We start from the raw sequence: 14,879 nt of genomic DNA, 5'->3' as shown, positions 1-14,879 counted from the left end.
TCCACAACCAATGTTCTTTTCAGGAAAATATTATTCCTTCCCTTTTTTTTATTCACACTCACTTTTGCTTGCCAAGCAAAGAATAAATAACCTCTTTCTTTTTTCTAATCATCTTTACGCAACTTACTGTTACTTACTGGATTTTGTATAGCTCATAATTTGTACAATATTTTTAAATCATTTTGCATTCCAATGAAATAAAAACTTTCATTCATCTTCTAACCAACTTATTCTCATTTTTTTTAAATGTCATATGAAAAGTTTACTTAAAAATTTGGAATTTTTCAGTTCATTGGAATGAAATGTTGTAAGAACTTATTCAGCCCTAAAAATATAACAAATACTATTTTCTGTTCAGTATTCTGCAATGAATAAAAAGATTTCGTTTGTTTCTTATCTTAATTATTTTTTCTTTCTCTCTTGCCAAGCAAAGAACTTAGCCTCTCTTTTCCTCCCCCTCTCTACATATGGGTTTTGGCTCATTGTTTACTTATGCAAAGCAACCAAGCAGAAAAATAAAACAAACAGTTCAACTGAGTTTCAATCTAGTGCTTCTGAATCTGATCAATTTTTTTTCCATTCACATCCTATTTTTATCCTTTATTTACACATTTGCGTTTCTGAATTGAAAAAAACCAAAAAAAAAAACCCTATATTTTCTGCATATTTTAAGTTTGCTTTACCCTGCATTTCTTTTTGCTATAGCATTTTAAAAAGATTTGTTTTTTCTTATTCTGTTCAAATTTGGTCTTTATTACATTTCTAAATGTCCTGTTTTCCAAACAACTAAAAAAATAAATAAATAAATGAATTTTTTATATTATTTCCTTCCAATTTGTTCTTCTACGTGTTTCTAAACTTGTTATAAATTTTAAAAAAAAAATTAAGTAAAAGAGAAGTACCCCACTATGAGTGCAGGATCCTCACCTTTTGGAATCACCATTGTGAAATCAAACTCTGAATAGGTACAAGCTTATAATAAGAAGGAAACAAAGACTCAATTACTGGTACGCAATTCAAACAAGCTGTTCTATAATAATATTGTATATTTGTCGTTGTTTCTTTATGTATGCTTTTGTTAATTGAACATTATTGTTACTGGATATTCTTTATTGCACTTATGTATTTGTTTCAGTATTGAAATATTATGACAACCTCCATCATGTTTGTTACACACGTCAATTTTGTGTTTTCTTTTCTACTTCTATGTTTCCTCTACTTTTCATGTCAGCAACACCACCTTCAACATGAACTCCATTGTTGTATAAAGCTTCCTTTACCAGCAACATTAACACATGTTAAAAAAAGTATAAAATGGGGGAGAAATTGAAACAGAGAGAGGGAAAAATAATGGGCGTTTTCATAAGAGAATACACATAAGATGAAGAGATTAAGGTTTAAAAAGAGATTTTGAAATTAAAGAGTGAGTAGGAAACTAGCATCTACCTAGTTTTTTTTTTCTGCAAAGAATGAATAATAATATTAAGTGCGACCGGTTCTCAGTACCAGAGAACATAACTATTTGCCAAAAACCAGATTTACACATTGCCCAAGTGTTCCAAAATATTGCTACTCACCAAAGTCTTTGGGCCAAACAATACACTAATCTTACTTTTCAGCTCCTTCTAAATGGGTTTGTGTTGCATCAGCTTTGAATATCCTTTGTTGCAGAGTGTGGTTCCATGAGCTGACCCTTAGCTGACATCTGTATTGACATCTGTATTTGAGTGTGGACAATCATTTGCTTTGTTGTTCATTACTTTAGTCCTGTTTCTCTCTCCTGGTGGATGTTATCTCTGGTTTCCTTGGCGAGACTCCTTCTATGCCTTCCACACTTAACAACTGTTTTGGTGTTCTTCTTGGTTACCCCTATCTAGGAAATTGCTCTGTTCACTCTCCAAAGGTTATCATTTAAAAGAGGTGTTATCTTCTAGATGGTTGGTGTCTTTAGTTTTGCTTCTGTTCACAGGAAATGATCTACATAGAATGTGAAAAATCTAGTCTAAATAGTATGATGCAGATTAAATTATAGAAGCAGTGTAGTTGCACCATTGTACCGTGAATTGTGTTTGGGAGGACAACAATGAGGTAGCATTTGAGTTGGTTATAGAATCATCGGTAAGTTTATCACAAATAAGCAGAAAGTTTAACACTAATTGAATATGATGACAAATATAACATTACTTGATAAAACAATAATTTTGCAGTTTTCCACCCTACTGGTGTAATCTAACCCCAACCTAATACTTGTACTGCAATTGCATATATGTATTATGGTTCAACCCAATCTAGGATTACTAGAGTTAGATGTTGACATGGTTGCCAACATGATACACTCAATTGGGCATTGGACCCAATTTCCCCGAATACCAAATTCTCCTATTCAAAATTCCTCCTTTCCCCGAATACCCTCGAGTCCAGAGAGGTCTTGTTAATTAGCTTCATACCGGGTTAGTTGGCACAAGGAACAATGATAAGTTGTTCTCAATCTAGCGGTTGGTTGCCATTTTGCACGATTGTCGTATGATAGAGTTTAAAGTGAGCTTTTATATTGAAGAGCTATCTTTTCTAGTGCTATCTCAGCCTTCAGGATTTTTCTAAGCCTACACTTCCCGAGTTTACAGAGTTCTGCAGTAGGCTTCAGACACAAACATATAACAACATTACATTAAGGTGTTATATTTCCTTATCCGTGTACTTTCAGGTCATAGTTTTTTTTTTAATTTTGCATTTGTAACATCCAGGAAAAATTTGTAACCATAAAAGAATAATAAAAAAGGAAGCGTCAATTGTAAAGGGAGCATGGAGACAGTTATTTCCACGACTACCGAAAGTGCACTTCAAATTGGAGGTGGTCTGGTCAAACGACATGTGGGCTACTTTTATAATTACAATGAGAAACTTCAAGAGCTGAATAATTACATTGTGATGCTGAATGATGCTAGGCAGAGGGTACAAAATGAAGCTAAGAAAGCAGAGATGAATGCAGAAGAAATTGAAAATGACGTTCATAATTGGCTAAAACACGTGGATGAAAAGATAAAAAAATATGTTAGTTTTATTGACGATGAACGCCATTCAAAGATAAGTTCCATTGGTTTCTTTCCAAATAACTTGCAGTTAAGGTATCGGTTAGGAAGGAAAGCTACAAAGATAATAGAAGAAATAAAAGCAGATGAACACTTCAAAAAGAAGTTTGACAGAGTTTCCTATCGAGTATTCCCAACTGTTGATTCTGCTTTGGCAAACACCGGTTATGAAAGCTTTGGGTCGAGAAACAAAACTTTCGAGATGATTATGAAAACACTTGAAGACTCTAAAACTAACATTGTTGGAGTTTATGGGGTTGGTGGTGTGGGTAAGACCACTTTAGTAAAAGCAATTGCCAAGAAAGTTCAGGAAAAGAAACTATTCAACATGGTGGTAATGGCAAACATAACAAGAAATCCTGACATAAAAAATATTCAAGGACAAATTGCCGAGATGTTAGGAATGAGAATGGAAGAGGAAAGCGAAACACTAAGAGCAGATCTCATTAGAAAGAGGTTACAAAATGAAAAGGAGAATACTCTTATAATCCTTGATGATCTATGGGATGGATTGGACTTGAATAAATTGGGGATTCCAAGTAGTTATGATGTTGATGACAACCAATGGGATGTCAAGGATATTTCTGATTTTGGTTACAATAAAAGGGAAAAGGAAGATATGTCTATTGATTCTAGTAAGATGAAAAAAGACAAGTTGTATGCAAATTCCAATAAGGTAAAAAAAGAAAAGGCACCAATGGATCACAAAAGATGCAAAATTCTTCTAACATCTAGAAGTAAAGAAGTAATATGTAATCAAATGGATGTGCAGGATCAATCAACTTTCTTGGTAGGAGTCATTGATGAAAAGGAGGCAGAAACTTTGCTTAAGAAAGTGGCTGGTATACATTCCACAAATTCTATGTTTGATAAGAAAGTCACTGAAATTGCCAAAATGTGTGCTGGGTTGCCTATAGCCTTAGTTTCCATTGGAAGAGCACTAAAGAATAAGAGCGCCTTTGTATGGGAGGATGTCTATCGACAAATCAAAAGACAAAGTTTTACAGAAGAGCGGGAATCTATCGAGTTCTCTGTAAAGTTGAGCTATGATCATCTTAAAAATGATGAGCTTAAGTGTCTTTTTTTACAATGTGCTAGAATGGGAAATGATGCTTTGATTATGGACTTGGTGAAGTTCTGTATTGGTTCAGGCTTACTTCAAGGAGTCTTCACAATCAGAGAAGCGAGACATAGAGTAAATGCATTGATTGAAGTGCTGAAAGACTCAAGTTTGTTGGTGGAAAGTTACTCCACTGACCGCTTCAACATGCATGACATTGTGCGCAATGTCGCTCTTTCAATATCATCAAAAGAAAAACATGTACTTTTTATGAAAAATGGCATAGTTGATGAGTGGCCGAACAAAGATGAACTTAAAAGGTACACTGCTATTTTCTTACAATATTGTGATTTCAATGATGAGCTTCCTGACAGTATCGATTGTCCTGGACTACAAGTCTTGCATATTGACAGTAAAGATGATTCAATAAAAATACCAGACAACTTTTTCAAAGATATGATTGAACTCAGAGTCTTGATATTAACCGGTGTTAATTTATCACTCTTACCTTCTTCCCTTAAATGCCTTACTAAACTGAGAATGCTTAGTTTGGAGAGATGTAGTCTTGAAAAGAAACTATCATACATTGGAGCGTTAAAGAAATTACGAATTCTTACTCTTTCAGGATCTAATATTGTAAGGTTGCCCCTTGAATTTGGGCAATTGGATAAACTACAACTTTTTTACTTAAGCAATTGCCCAAAACTGAGAATAATACGTCCCAATATCATATCAAGGATGAAGGTTTTGGAAGAGTTCTATATGAGAGACTACTCAATTCCAAGGAAGCCAGCGAAGAATATCAAGAGTCTAAATGCTACTCTTTCTGAGTTGATGCAGTTAAATTGGTTAAGAACTCTAGACATACACATTCCAAGAGTTGCCAATTTTCCACAAAACATGTTCTTTGACAAGTTAGATAGTTACAAGATTGTCATTGGAGACCTCAACATGCTTTCACAGTTAGAATTCAAAGTGTTGGACAAGTATGAAGCGGGGAAGTTTTTGGCATTGAACCTAAGAGGTCATTGTATTAACATTCATTCTGAAAAATGGATTAAAATGTTGTTTAAAAATGTGGAACATTTGCTGCTGGGAGATCTGAATGATGTCGATGATGTTCTCTATGAATTCAATGTTGAAGGGTTTGCAAATTTGAAACATATGTATGTTGTTAACAGTTTTGGTATCCAGTTTATTATTAAATCAGTGGAGCGGTTTCACCCTTTACTAGCTTTCCCCAAACTGGAGTCCATGTGTCTTTACAAACTAGATAATTTGGAGAAAATATGTGACAATAAGCTCACAAAGGACTCTTTCCGCAGATTAAAGATCATCAAGATTAAAACATGTGATCAATTGAAAAATATTTTCTCTTTTTCAATGATCGAATGTTTTGGTATGGTTGAAAGAATTGAAGCGTGTGATTGTAATTCTTTGAAGGAAATTGTTTCTATTGAAGGAGAATCATCTAATGACAATGCTATTGAAGCTGACAAGGTCGAGTTTCCTCAATTAAGATTTTTAACATTACAATCATTACCATCATTTTGTTGTCTATATACAAACAATAAGACGCCTTTCATCTCACAATCATTTGAAGACCAAGTGCCAAACAAGGAGCTCAAACAAATTACCACAGTATCTGGACAATATAACAACGGCTTCCTTTCGCTCTTCAATGAAAAGGTATTAAAAAATATTATCATAAATGTTTATCATTTACAACACATTTACAATTTTTAATGTTCAATTTGATATGTTATTTCCCTACAAGAAGTAAGAATTCAGTCTCTTTATGTTTTGGCTTTCTCTTGGGTTTGTGAAACTTTGAAATCAAAATTAGTTATGCTTAAGACAATAATTATGTGTTCTTATTACAGGTTTCAATTCCCAAATTAGAATGGCTGGAGTTGTCCTCTATCAACATCCGGCAGATATGGAATGATCAATGTTTTCATTCTTTTCAAAATTTGCTTAAGTTGAATGTATCAGACTGTGAAAATTTAAAATATTTATTGTCATTCCCTACAGCTGGAAGTTTAGTGAATCTCCAAAGCCTTTTTGTAAGTGGATGTGAACTGATGGAGGACATATTTAGTACAACAGATGCAACGGTGCGTAGAGTCATCCAATTCAATTTAACTGTTCAAGTCATTTGCTGTTTAATTTCACTTATTGCTAATGAATATTTCCAATTGCAGCAGAATATTGACATTTTTCCTAAGTTGAAGGAAATGGAGATCAACTGCATGAAAAAACTGAATACCATATGGCAGCCCCATATGGGTTTCAATTCCTTTCACTGTTTGGATTCTTTGATAGTAAGAGAATGCGACAAACTAGTTACAATATTTCCTAACTACATTGGAAAAAGGTTTCAGAGCCTTCAAAGTTTGGTGATTACTGATTGTACGTCAGTGGAAACCATATTTGACTTTCGGAATATTCCAGAAACTTGTGGTAGAAGTGATTTAAATTTGCATGATGTCTTGTTAAAAAGGCTACCAAACTTGGTGCATATATGGAAGTTGGACACTGATGAAGTTCTTAATTTTAATAATCTTCAAAGCATTGTTGTTTACAAGAGTAAAATGTTAGAATATCTGTTTCCACTCTCGGTTGCCAAGGGCTTAGAAAAACTGGAGACGCTTGATGTATCCAATTGCTGGGAAATTAAGGAGATTGTTGCTTGCAACAATCGATCAAATGAAGAAGCCTTTAGGTTCCCTCAGCTACATACTCTATCATTACAACATTTGTTTGAACTCAGGAGTTTCTATCGAGGAACACACAGTTTAGAATGGCCATTGTTGCGAAAATTGTCTTTACTCGTTTGTAGCAACTTGGAAGAAACCACAAATTCACAAATGAATCGAATCCTTTTAGCTACAGAAAAGGTACGAAATATAATTTATTTAAGAAACTCATTCATGCAACTTAATTTTACAATGAAACTCTTTCCAAAGGACGTGGGAAGTTATTTTCAATTTCTTATTATACTTTAGTTCTTATACTATATATCTTTTTGCTTGTAATGCTTCATTGACTCCTACTTTTTAGGTGATTCACAATTTGGAATATATGTCAATAAGCTGGAAGGAAGCAGAGTGGTTGCAGTTGTACATTGTTAGTGTTCACAGAATGCACAGATTAAAATCGCTTGTCTTGTCTGGATTGAAGAACACTGAAATTGTCTTTTGGTTGCTTAATAGACTTCCTAATTTGGAAAGCCTAACATTGATGAATTGTCTCGTCAAAGAGTTTTGGGCTTCTACAAACCCTGTTACAGATGCAAAAATTGGTGTTGTGGTGCAACTGAAGGAGTTGATGTTTAACAATGTGTGGTTTTTAGAATATAGGTTTTAAACATTGCCCGCTTCTTCAAAGGGTAGAGCGCTTAGTTGTTTCTGGATGTGGAAAATTGAAAAGCTTAATGCCACACATGGCGTCTTTCAGTTACTTGACATATTTGGAAGTAACTGATTGTTTAGGATTGTTGAATTTAATGACATCCTCAACTGCCAAAAGCTTGGTTCAACTCGTAACCTTGAAGGTTAGTTTTTGTGAAAGTATGGAGATAATTGTTCAGCAAGAGGAACAACAAGTGATTGAGTTTAGACAACTTAAAGCTATTGAATTGGTGTCTCTAGAAAGCCTCACTTGTTTCTGCAGTTCTAAGAAGTGTTTAAAATTCCCCTCACTTGAAAATTTACTAGTGACTGATTGCCCTAAGATGAAAACATTCTGTGAAAAACAAAGTGCACCCAGTCTAAGAAAAGTACATGTTGCAGCAGGTGAAAAAGACACATGGTATTGGGAAGGCAATTTGAATGCCACTCTGCGAAAAATTTCCACTGGTCAGGTATGCATATATTAGATTATTTATTAATCATCATCATAAATGGTCATCTTCCCTGCACTTAATTTAGTTTTTTCCATGAAAATTTTCTGTAAATGTTCCGCTATTGAATAATTATGTATATAGTTTTTCTAAATTAAATTAAAAGAATACTTGTAGTCATGTTCCCACAAAAATCTGTTGGATAGCAAATGGGGTTTTAGCTTAAGTTGGAGCTCCATGAGGTGTTACTGTCACTCCTTTGAAGACTGGTGCTAGAGGATTTGTTTAGCCATTTTTGTGAGTTTTTGAAGTGTTGAGGAAAACCAATTTTTTTGTTGGACATGGGTGCTGGTGAGATCCAAGGAGGAAACAATGTGCAATGCAGTGGATACTCCACCTATAAAAGGCACTCATTTTGGCTGCGCCAAATTGTAAACCAAAGAACTTTAAATCACTGATACCATGCAGAGTTTACTCAATGTATTTCCAAGTATGTCAAGTAACTGAAATTGAGGATTCAATATTAAAAGAAATCCATAATTTCTAGATATGGAATCTTTCCATATTTTGCTAATTACATAATAGAATAAATGCATATCTTTAACATGTTGGTGAGGTACAGATGATGCACCAGTTTGTTTGGTGTCTGGAGGTGGTATAATTGGTATTGTTTTTGTGCGAAATGTTTAAGAAAAAATTCTCTCAAATTCTCAGTGGTTTACACTACCCTTATACTACCCCTCAAGGTGAAAAGGAATTTCAGTACTGGTTTTCATAACATATAGTATTATCTTTCTCAAGTGAAGTTCTTCTATTTTCCTTGCCTTGTCCACTTTTCATATTTGTTTATTTTCATAGGTTTCTTATGAAGATTCAAAGGAATTGACACTTACGGAGGATAGTCATCAGAATATTTGGTCCAAGAAAGCTGTTTTTCCATATAAGTACTTTGGAAATTTAAAAAAGTTGGTGGTGGAAGACATTAAAAAAAAAGAATCTGTGATTCCATCTAAAATACTTGCTTGCTTGAAGAGCCTGGAAGAATTGGAGGTATATGGGTGCGAGAAAGCTAAAGTAGTATTTGATATTCATGACATTGAGATGAACAAAACCAATGGAATGGTATCTCGTTTGAAAAAGCTTGATTTGGATGAGTTGCCAAATTTGACTCGTGTATGGAACAAAAATCCTCAAGGGATTGTGAGCTTTCCCTATTTGCAAGAAGTGATTGTCAGTGATTGCAGTGGCATTACAACACTGTTTCCTTCACCCCTTGTCAGAAATCTTGTAAACCTACAGAAACTTGAAATACTGAGGTGTAAGAGCTTGGTAGAAATTGTTGGAAAGGAAGATGAAACAGAACTTGGCACAGCTGAAATGTTTCATTTCCCTTATTTGTCTTTCTTTATTCTTTATAAACTACCAAAGCTTAGTTGCTTTTATCCAGGAAAACACCATCTGGAATGCCCCATATTAGAAACCTTGGACGTGTCCTATTGTCCTATGTTGAAGCTATTCACTTCAAAATTTTCTGACAAAGAAGCAGTTAGAGAGAGTGAAGTCAGTGCTCCCAATACCATTAGCCAGCTTCAACAACCTCTGTTCTCGGTTGAAAAGGTGACAAAGCACAAGCACTTTTTTGCTTCCTTTTTCTTTTCGTCATATATTTTCCTCCTATAGCTTCAAACTGCCACCATTACAATCACATTTCTTTTGAATTCATTTCACCTTGCTAGGTTGTTCCAAAATTGAAAAACTTGACACTCAATGAGGAAAACATTATCTTGTTGAGAGATGGACATGGGCCACCACACCTCCTGTGCAATTTAAATAAACTTGATCTATCCTATGAAAATGTTGACAGAAAAGAAAAAACTTTGCCTTTTGATCTTCTCAAGGTACCCAGTTTACAACGTCTAGAAGTGAGGCATTGCTTTGGTCTCAAGGAGATATTTCCCTCTCAAAAACTTGAAGTTCATGACGGAAAACTTCCAGAATTGAAAAGATTAACATTAGTGAAACTTCATGACCTGGAGTCAATAGGGTTAGAGCACCCATGGGTAAAACCATTTTCTGTAACATTAAAAAAGTTGACTGTGCGGCTCTGTGATAAAATTCATTATTTGTTCACCTTTTCAACTGCCGAAAGTTTGGTGCAACTTGAGTTCTTATGTATAGAGAAATGTGATTTAATCAGAGAAATAGTAAAAAAAGAAGATGAAGATGCTTCTGCTGAGATCAAGTTTAGACGCCTCACAACATTAGAGCTGGTTTCCTTACCAAAGTTAGCAAGCTTTTATTCTGGAAAGACCACTTTGCAATTCTCACGACTCAAAACAGTCACGGTGGATGAATGCCCCAATATGATAACTTTCTCTGAAGGAACCATTAATGCGCCAATGTTTCAAGGGATTGAAACTTCAATATATTATTCTAACTTAACTTTCCTCAATGATCTCAACACTACAGTCCAGTGGTTGTTTGTCAAAAAGGTAAGGAATTCATTATCATTAATGGTTTGGGATTGGAAAATGAGGATTTTTGTAAGTTTTACAATTGAACTGGTATATTATTACTTAACAATTATATTTTTTTTCAATTAATTTCTTTTATTCAAAACAGTTTTTGTTGACTAATTAGAAATATTCTGAAATTAATAGTGTAAACTTAATAAAAAAATTAAATGTTTCTTTCACATCCTCTGTTTCTATACAGTATCTCTGACACTATAAGAAAACCATGAAATATAAACTAATTTTATAGATAAAAAATAATTAGTTGTTATAGTGACTAAATTAGAAAACATTTTAGAAACTAAAAAAAATTGGTTTCTAAATTAGTTCCTATTATTGTTAAATAGTTTATAAATTGGTATTTAATTAGCTACCAAGGTTTTAACTACCAATTATTTAGATTCTAAATTTAGTTGCTAAATCCTTAGTTGTTAATTAGATACCAATTTAGAAATCATTTAACAATAATAGGAACTAATTTAGAAACTAAATTTTTTTAAATTTTTTTTGTAATTTAGTTACTATAACAACTAATTATTTTTTGTTTCTAAAATTAATTTTTATTTCATGATTTTCTTGTAGTGTGATACCCCTATTACCGTAAGAAACTAAGTTCAAAATTTAGGGTGGTTCAATACTTTCTCGATAACATAATTTTCATTTCAAGTGAAGTTCTAATATTTGTCCTTCTGTGTCCACTTCTCATTTTTTTTTTCCAAAATAAAACATTGGACAATTAAGGAGGATCCTAAGATGAAAGAATTTTGGCATGACAAAGCTGCGTTGCAAGATAGCTACTTTCAAAGCGTAAAAACATTGGTGGTAGAGAACATTATAGAAAATTTTAAGATTTCATCTGGAATCCTTCGTGTCTTAAGGAGCTTGGAAGAATTGCAGGTACATAGCTGCAAGGCTGTGCAGGTAATATTTAATATCGATGAAACGATGGAAAAGAATGGAATAGTCTCTCCTTTGAAAAAGCTTACTTTAGATAAGTTGCCATATTTGAAGAGGGTATGGAGCAAAGATCCACAAGGAATGATCAACTTTCCAAATTTACAAGAAGTGAGTGTTCGTGATTGCAAACAATTGGAAACACTATTCCATTCATCCCTTGCCAAAAATCTTTTAAAGCTTGGGACACTTGATATACGGAACTGTGCCGAGTTGGTATCAATAGTAAGAAAGGAAGATGCAATGGAAGAGGAAGCAACTGCAAGGTTTGAATTCCCTTGTTTGTCATCTTTGCTTCTTTATAAGCTGCCACAGCTAAGTTGCTTTTATCCTGGAAAACACCATCTGAAATGCCCCATATTAGAAAGCTTAAACGTGTCCTATTGTCCAAAGTTGAAACTATTCACATTTGAATTTCTTGATAGTGACACAAAAGAAATTACAGAGAGTAAGGTTAGTTATCCAGATACAACAGAGAATGAAGTTAGTTCTCCAGATACAAATAGACAACCTTTGTTCTCTGTTGAAAAGGTGACAAAGTACTACCACTTTTGAGTTCTATATTTGTTTCCATTATTTCCCTCCATCAACTCCACATTTACTTTTGAATATGTTGACCTTGTTAGGTTGTTCCCAAACTGAAGAAATTGGCACTCAATGAGGAAAACATTAAGTTATTGAGGAATAAATATTTTCCAGAAGACCTCTTTGACAAGTTAAACTATCTTGAGCTATGCTTTGAGGATTGTGACAATGATGATGACAAAAATGATGGTGACAGTGATGATGGTGACAGTGTTAATGATAACAGTGAGGATGGTGAAAGTGAAGATGGTGGCAGTAATGATGATGACAGTGATGATGGTGACAGTGTTGCTGATGACAGTGATGATAGTGACAGTGATGATGATGGTGACAGTGTTGCTAATGACAGTGATGATAGTGTCAGTGATGATGATAGTGATAGTGATGATGATGGTGACAGTAAGTATGGTGACAGTGAGGATGGTGACAGTGAGGATAGTGACAGTGATGATGGTGACAATAAGGATAGTGACAGTGATGATGGTGACAGTGAGGATGGTAACAATGTTGATGATGACAGTGATAATGATGATGACAATGAAGATGGTGACAGTAAGGATGGTGACAGTAAGGATGATGACAATGAGGATGATTATAGTGAGGAAGATACTTTGCCTTTTGATTTCCTCCACAAGGTGCACAATTTAGAACATCTAGTTGTTAGATGCCTTAGAATCAAGAAGATATTCCCTGCCCAAGAACACCAAGTTAAGGAGAGAATACCTACCACACTGAAAAGTTTAACCCTAGGCAATCTTGAAGAGCTAAAGTCCATAGGGTTAGAGCACCCGCCATATTCTGAAAAGCTTGAAGTATTAAACCTTGAAAGGTGCCCTCAATTACAAAATTTAGTTCCGAATTCAGTATCATTCATCAGCCTGAAACAATTGTGTGTGAAGTTGTGTCAAGAGATGACATATTTATTCAAATTTTCAACTGCCAAAAGTTTGGTGCAACTTGAGTCCCTGATTGTAATGAACTGTAAATCATTAAAAGAGATAGCTGAGAAAGAAGACAATGATGATGAGATCATATTTGGAAAACTCACAACATTAACGTTGGATTCCTTACCAAGGCTAGAAGGGTTTTATTTAGGGAAAGCTACTTTGCAGTTCTCATGTCTGAAAGAAATGAAGATAGCTAAATGCCGCAAGATGGACAAATTTTCTATAGGAGTTGCAAAAGCACCAATGATTCCCCATGTAAACTTCCAGAATAATCCTAGTTTGATCCACGATGATGATCTCAACAACATTGTCAATAGGTTGTTCACAAAGAGGTAAGGAATTTATTACCCAAATTCAAAACTTAATCCCTTCAGATAGACCTTGTTAATGCTGAATTTCTACCATTTTTTTGGATCAATTACTAATTTCTGAAATTTAGGATAGCTATGATGTTCGTCTATATTTCTTTCAGTCTTGAATAAACAAAATTTATATCTTTTTGTGATGGTATAAATCTCCACTATTTTACCTTATTAATGATACCACCCGAAATTAAATATTCCTTTATTTGAGGTTTATTGTGAACCTTTTTTTCTGGCAAAATTATAAGGCTAATTATCCCATGACTTGGAGGATTTTAAGCATAACCTGAAGTAAATTTGAATTGAAGTTATGATATTGTCAAATGAAATTTTACTGTTTCTAATTGTGTGTTGTATTTATATTTCAGGTCTCGTTAAGAAATGCAAACTAATGTAACAGATTTTTCACAAGAAGAGGAGCAAGTTGAGAAAACATTTTTTTTTTTTATTTTGAAAAAATGGATACATTTTTCTATATTTTGTATTTTGTATTTCTTTCTGAAGTGGATTGATAATTTTAATTTTTTACTTTGAACTTGTTCATAGTATGACAGTAATTTTAGCTATAAATTTAGAAATTGCTGTTTACTCATTTTTTCTTTATTGTTTTGAATTTTGTATTTAGTTTTTTATTATGTTAGATTGGTTTAAAAAATATTTCATCAAACATGTATGAATAAAAAATAGATAAAAATATCTTTTTGTTTTGAATAAATATGTTATTTAGTAATTTTTTATTTGGATTTGTTTAAACTGATATTTTGTGAAAGAAATGTAAATATAAGATAGATAAAAATAAAAGAAAGATACATAAATAATTATTTGGTTAAAAAAATGATTTAAATGAATGAAAAAGAATAAAATCTTTTACATAGTGTTTACGAGCAGGTGTGTGGTTATTATAGGGCTTAGTTTGATAGAAACTTTACAAAAATTGTGCATTAAATACTTAGCGATAGAACATGTTTATTATTTTGTTGCTCATTTTTATTTATTTGTGATGGATTGATATAGTAAAATATTAATATCATGATTGAAAACAATTTTTTTAATAATAAAAGGGTTTATGAGCCATGATGATTTTATTCTGTTGGGTACCTTTATGTTATTTTTTATTTTAAACTTTATACTAGAAAGGTAGAAAGACGAATGATTGAGTTCTTTAGCACTCTCTCTTTCCAATAATTCACTTATTTTCCAATCTTTTTCACTCTCTCCTAATGATTCACACAGTCACAAAAATACGTTTCATCAATTTCTTTTTCCCTCTTTTCAATATCACAACGCACATTCCTAAAATTAAAACTAATATTAAAAAATATAAGAATAATAAATAACATAATAAATCAATTTTTAAACTAACAAGTAAAAATTTTCTAAAACTAAAAAGCATATAAACTAAGTTTAAATTGATATAAAAAATATTAAATAAAAATTATTTAAAAATAATAATAATGATTTTATTAACTAAATTAAAAACTATTTTAAGGATTAAAAAATTATTAATATTTAAATTAATTTTTAT

General features: G+C 33.0%; 1 protein-coding gene across 1 annotated transcript; it reads left to right on the top strand.

Annotated features, from left to right (window-relative positions):
- Positions 1–492: 492 nt before the first annotated feature.
- Positions 493–13,880, top strand: LOC137826740 (uncharacterized). Its single transcript, XM_068632874.2, is given in 11 exon segments — positions 493–1,007; positions 2,745–5,838; positions 6,033–6,266; positions 6,357–7,049; positions 7,213–7,505; positions 7,507–8,014; positions 8,852–9,610; positions 9,730–10,485; positions 11,248–11,991; positions 12,087–13,324; positions 13,723–13,880. Coding segments are annotated over 10 exon segments (8,271 nt in total). The 5' UTR covers positions 493–1,007; positions 2,745–2,802; the 3' UTR covers positions 13,733–13,880.
- Positions 13,881–14,879: the final 999 nt, after the last annotated feature.

This window comes from Phaseolus vulgaris, chromosome 8, assembly GCF_051622355.1.
Source record: "Phaseolus vulgaris cultivar YP4 chromosome 8, ASM5162235v1, whole genome shotgun sequence".
In the NCBI taxonomy this organism is placed as follows: domain Eukaryota; kingdom Viridiplantae; phylum Streptophyta; class Magnoliopsida; order Fabales; family Fabaceae; genus Phaseolus; species Phaseolus vulgaris.
The sequence above is the reverse complement of the archived record's forward strand: the minus strand, read 5'-3'. Positions and strand labels throughout refer to the sequence as shown.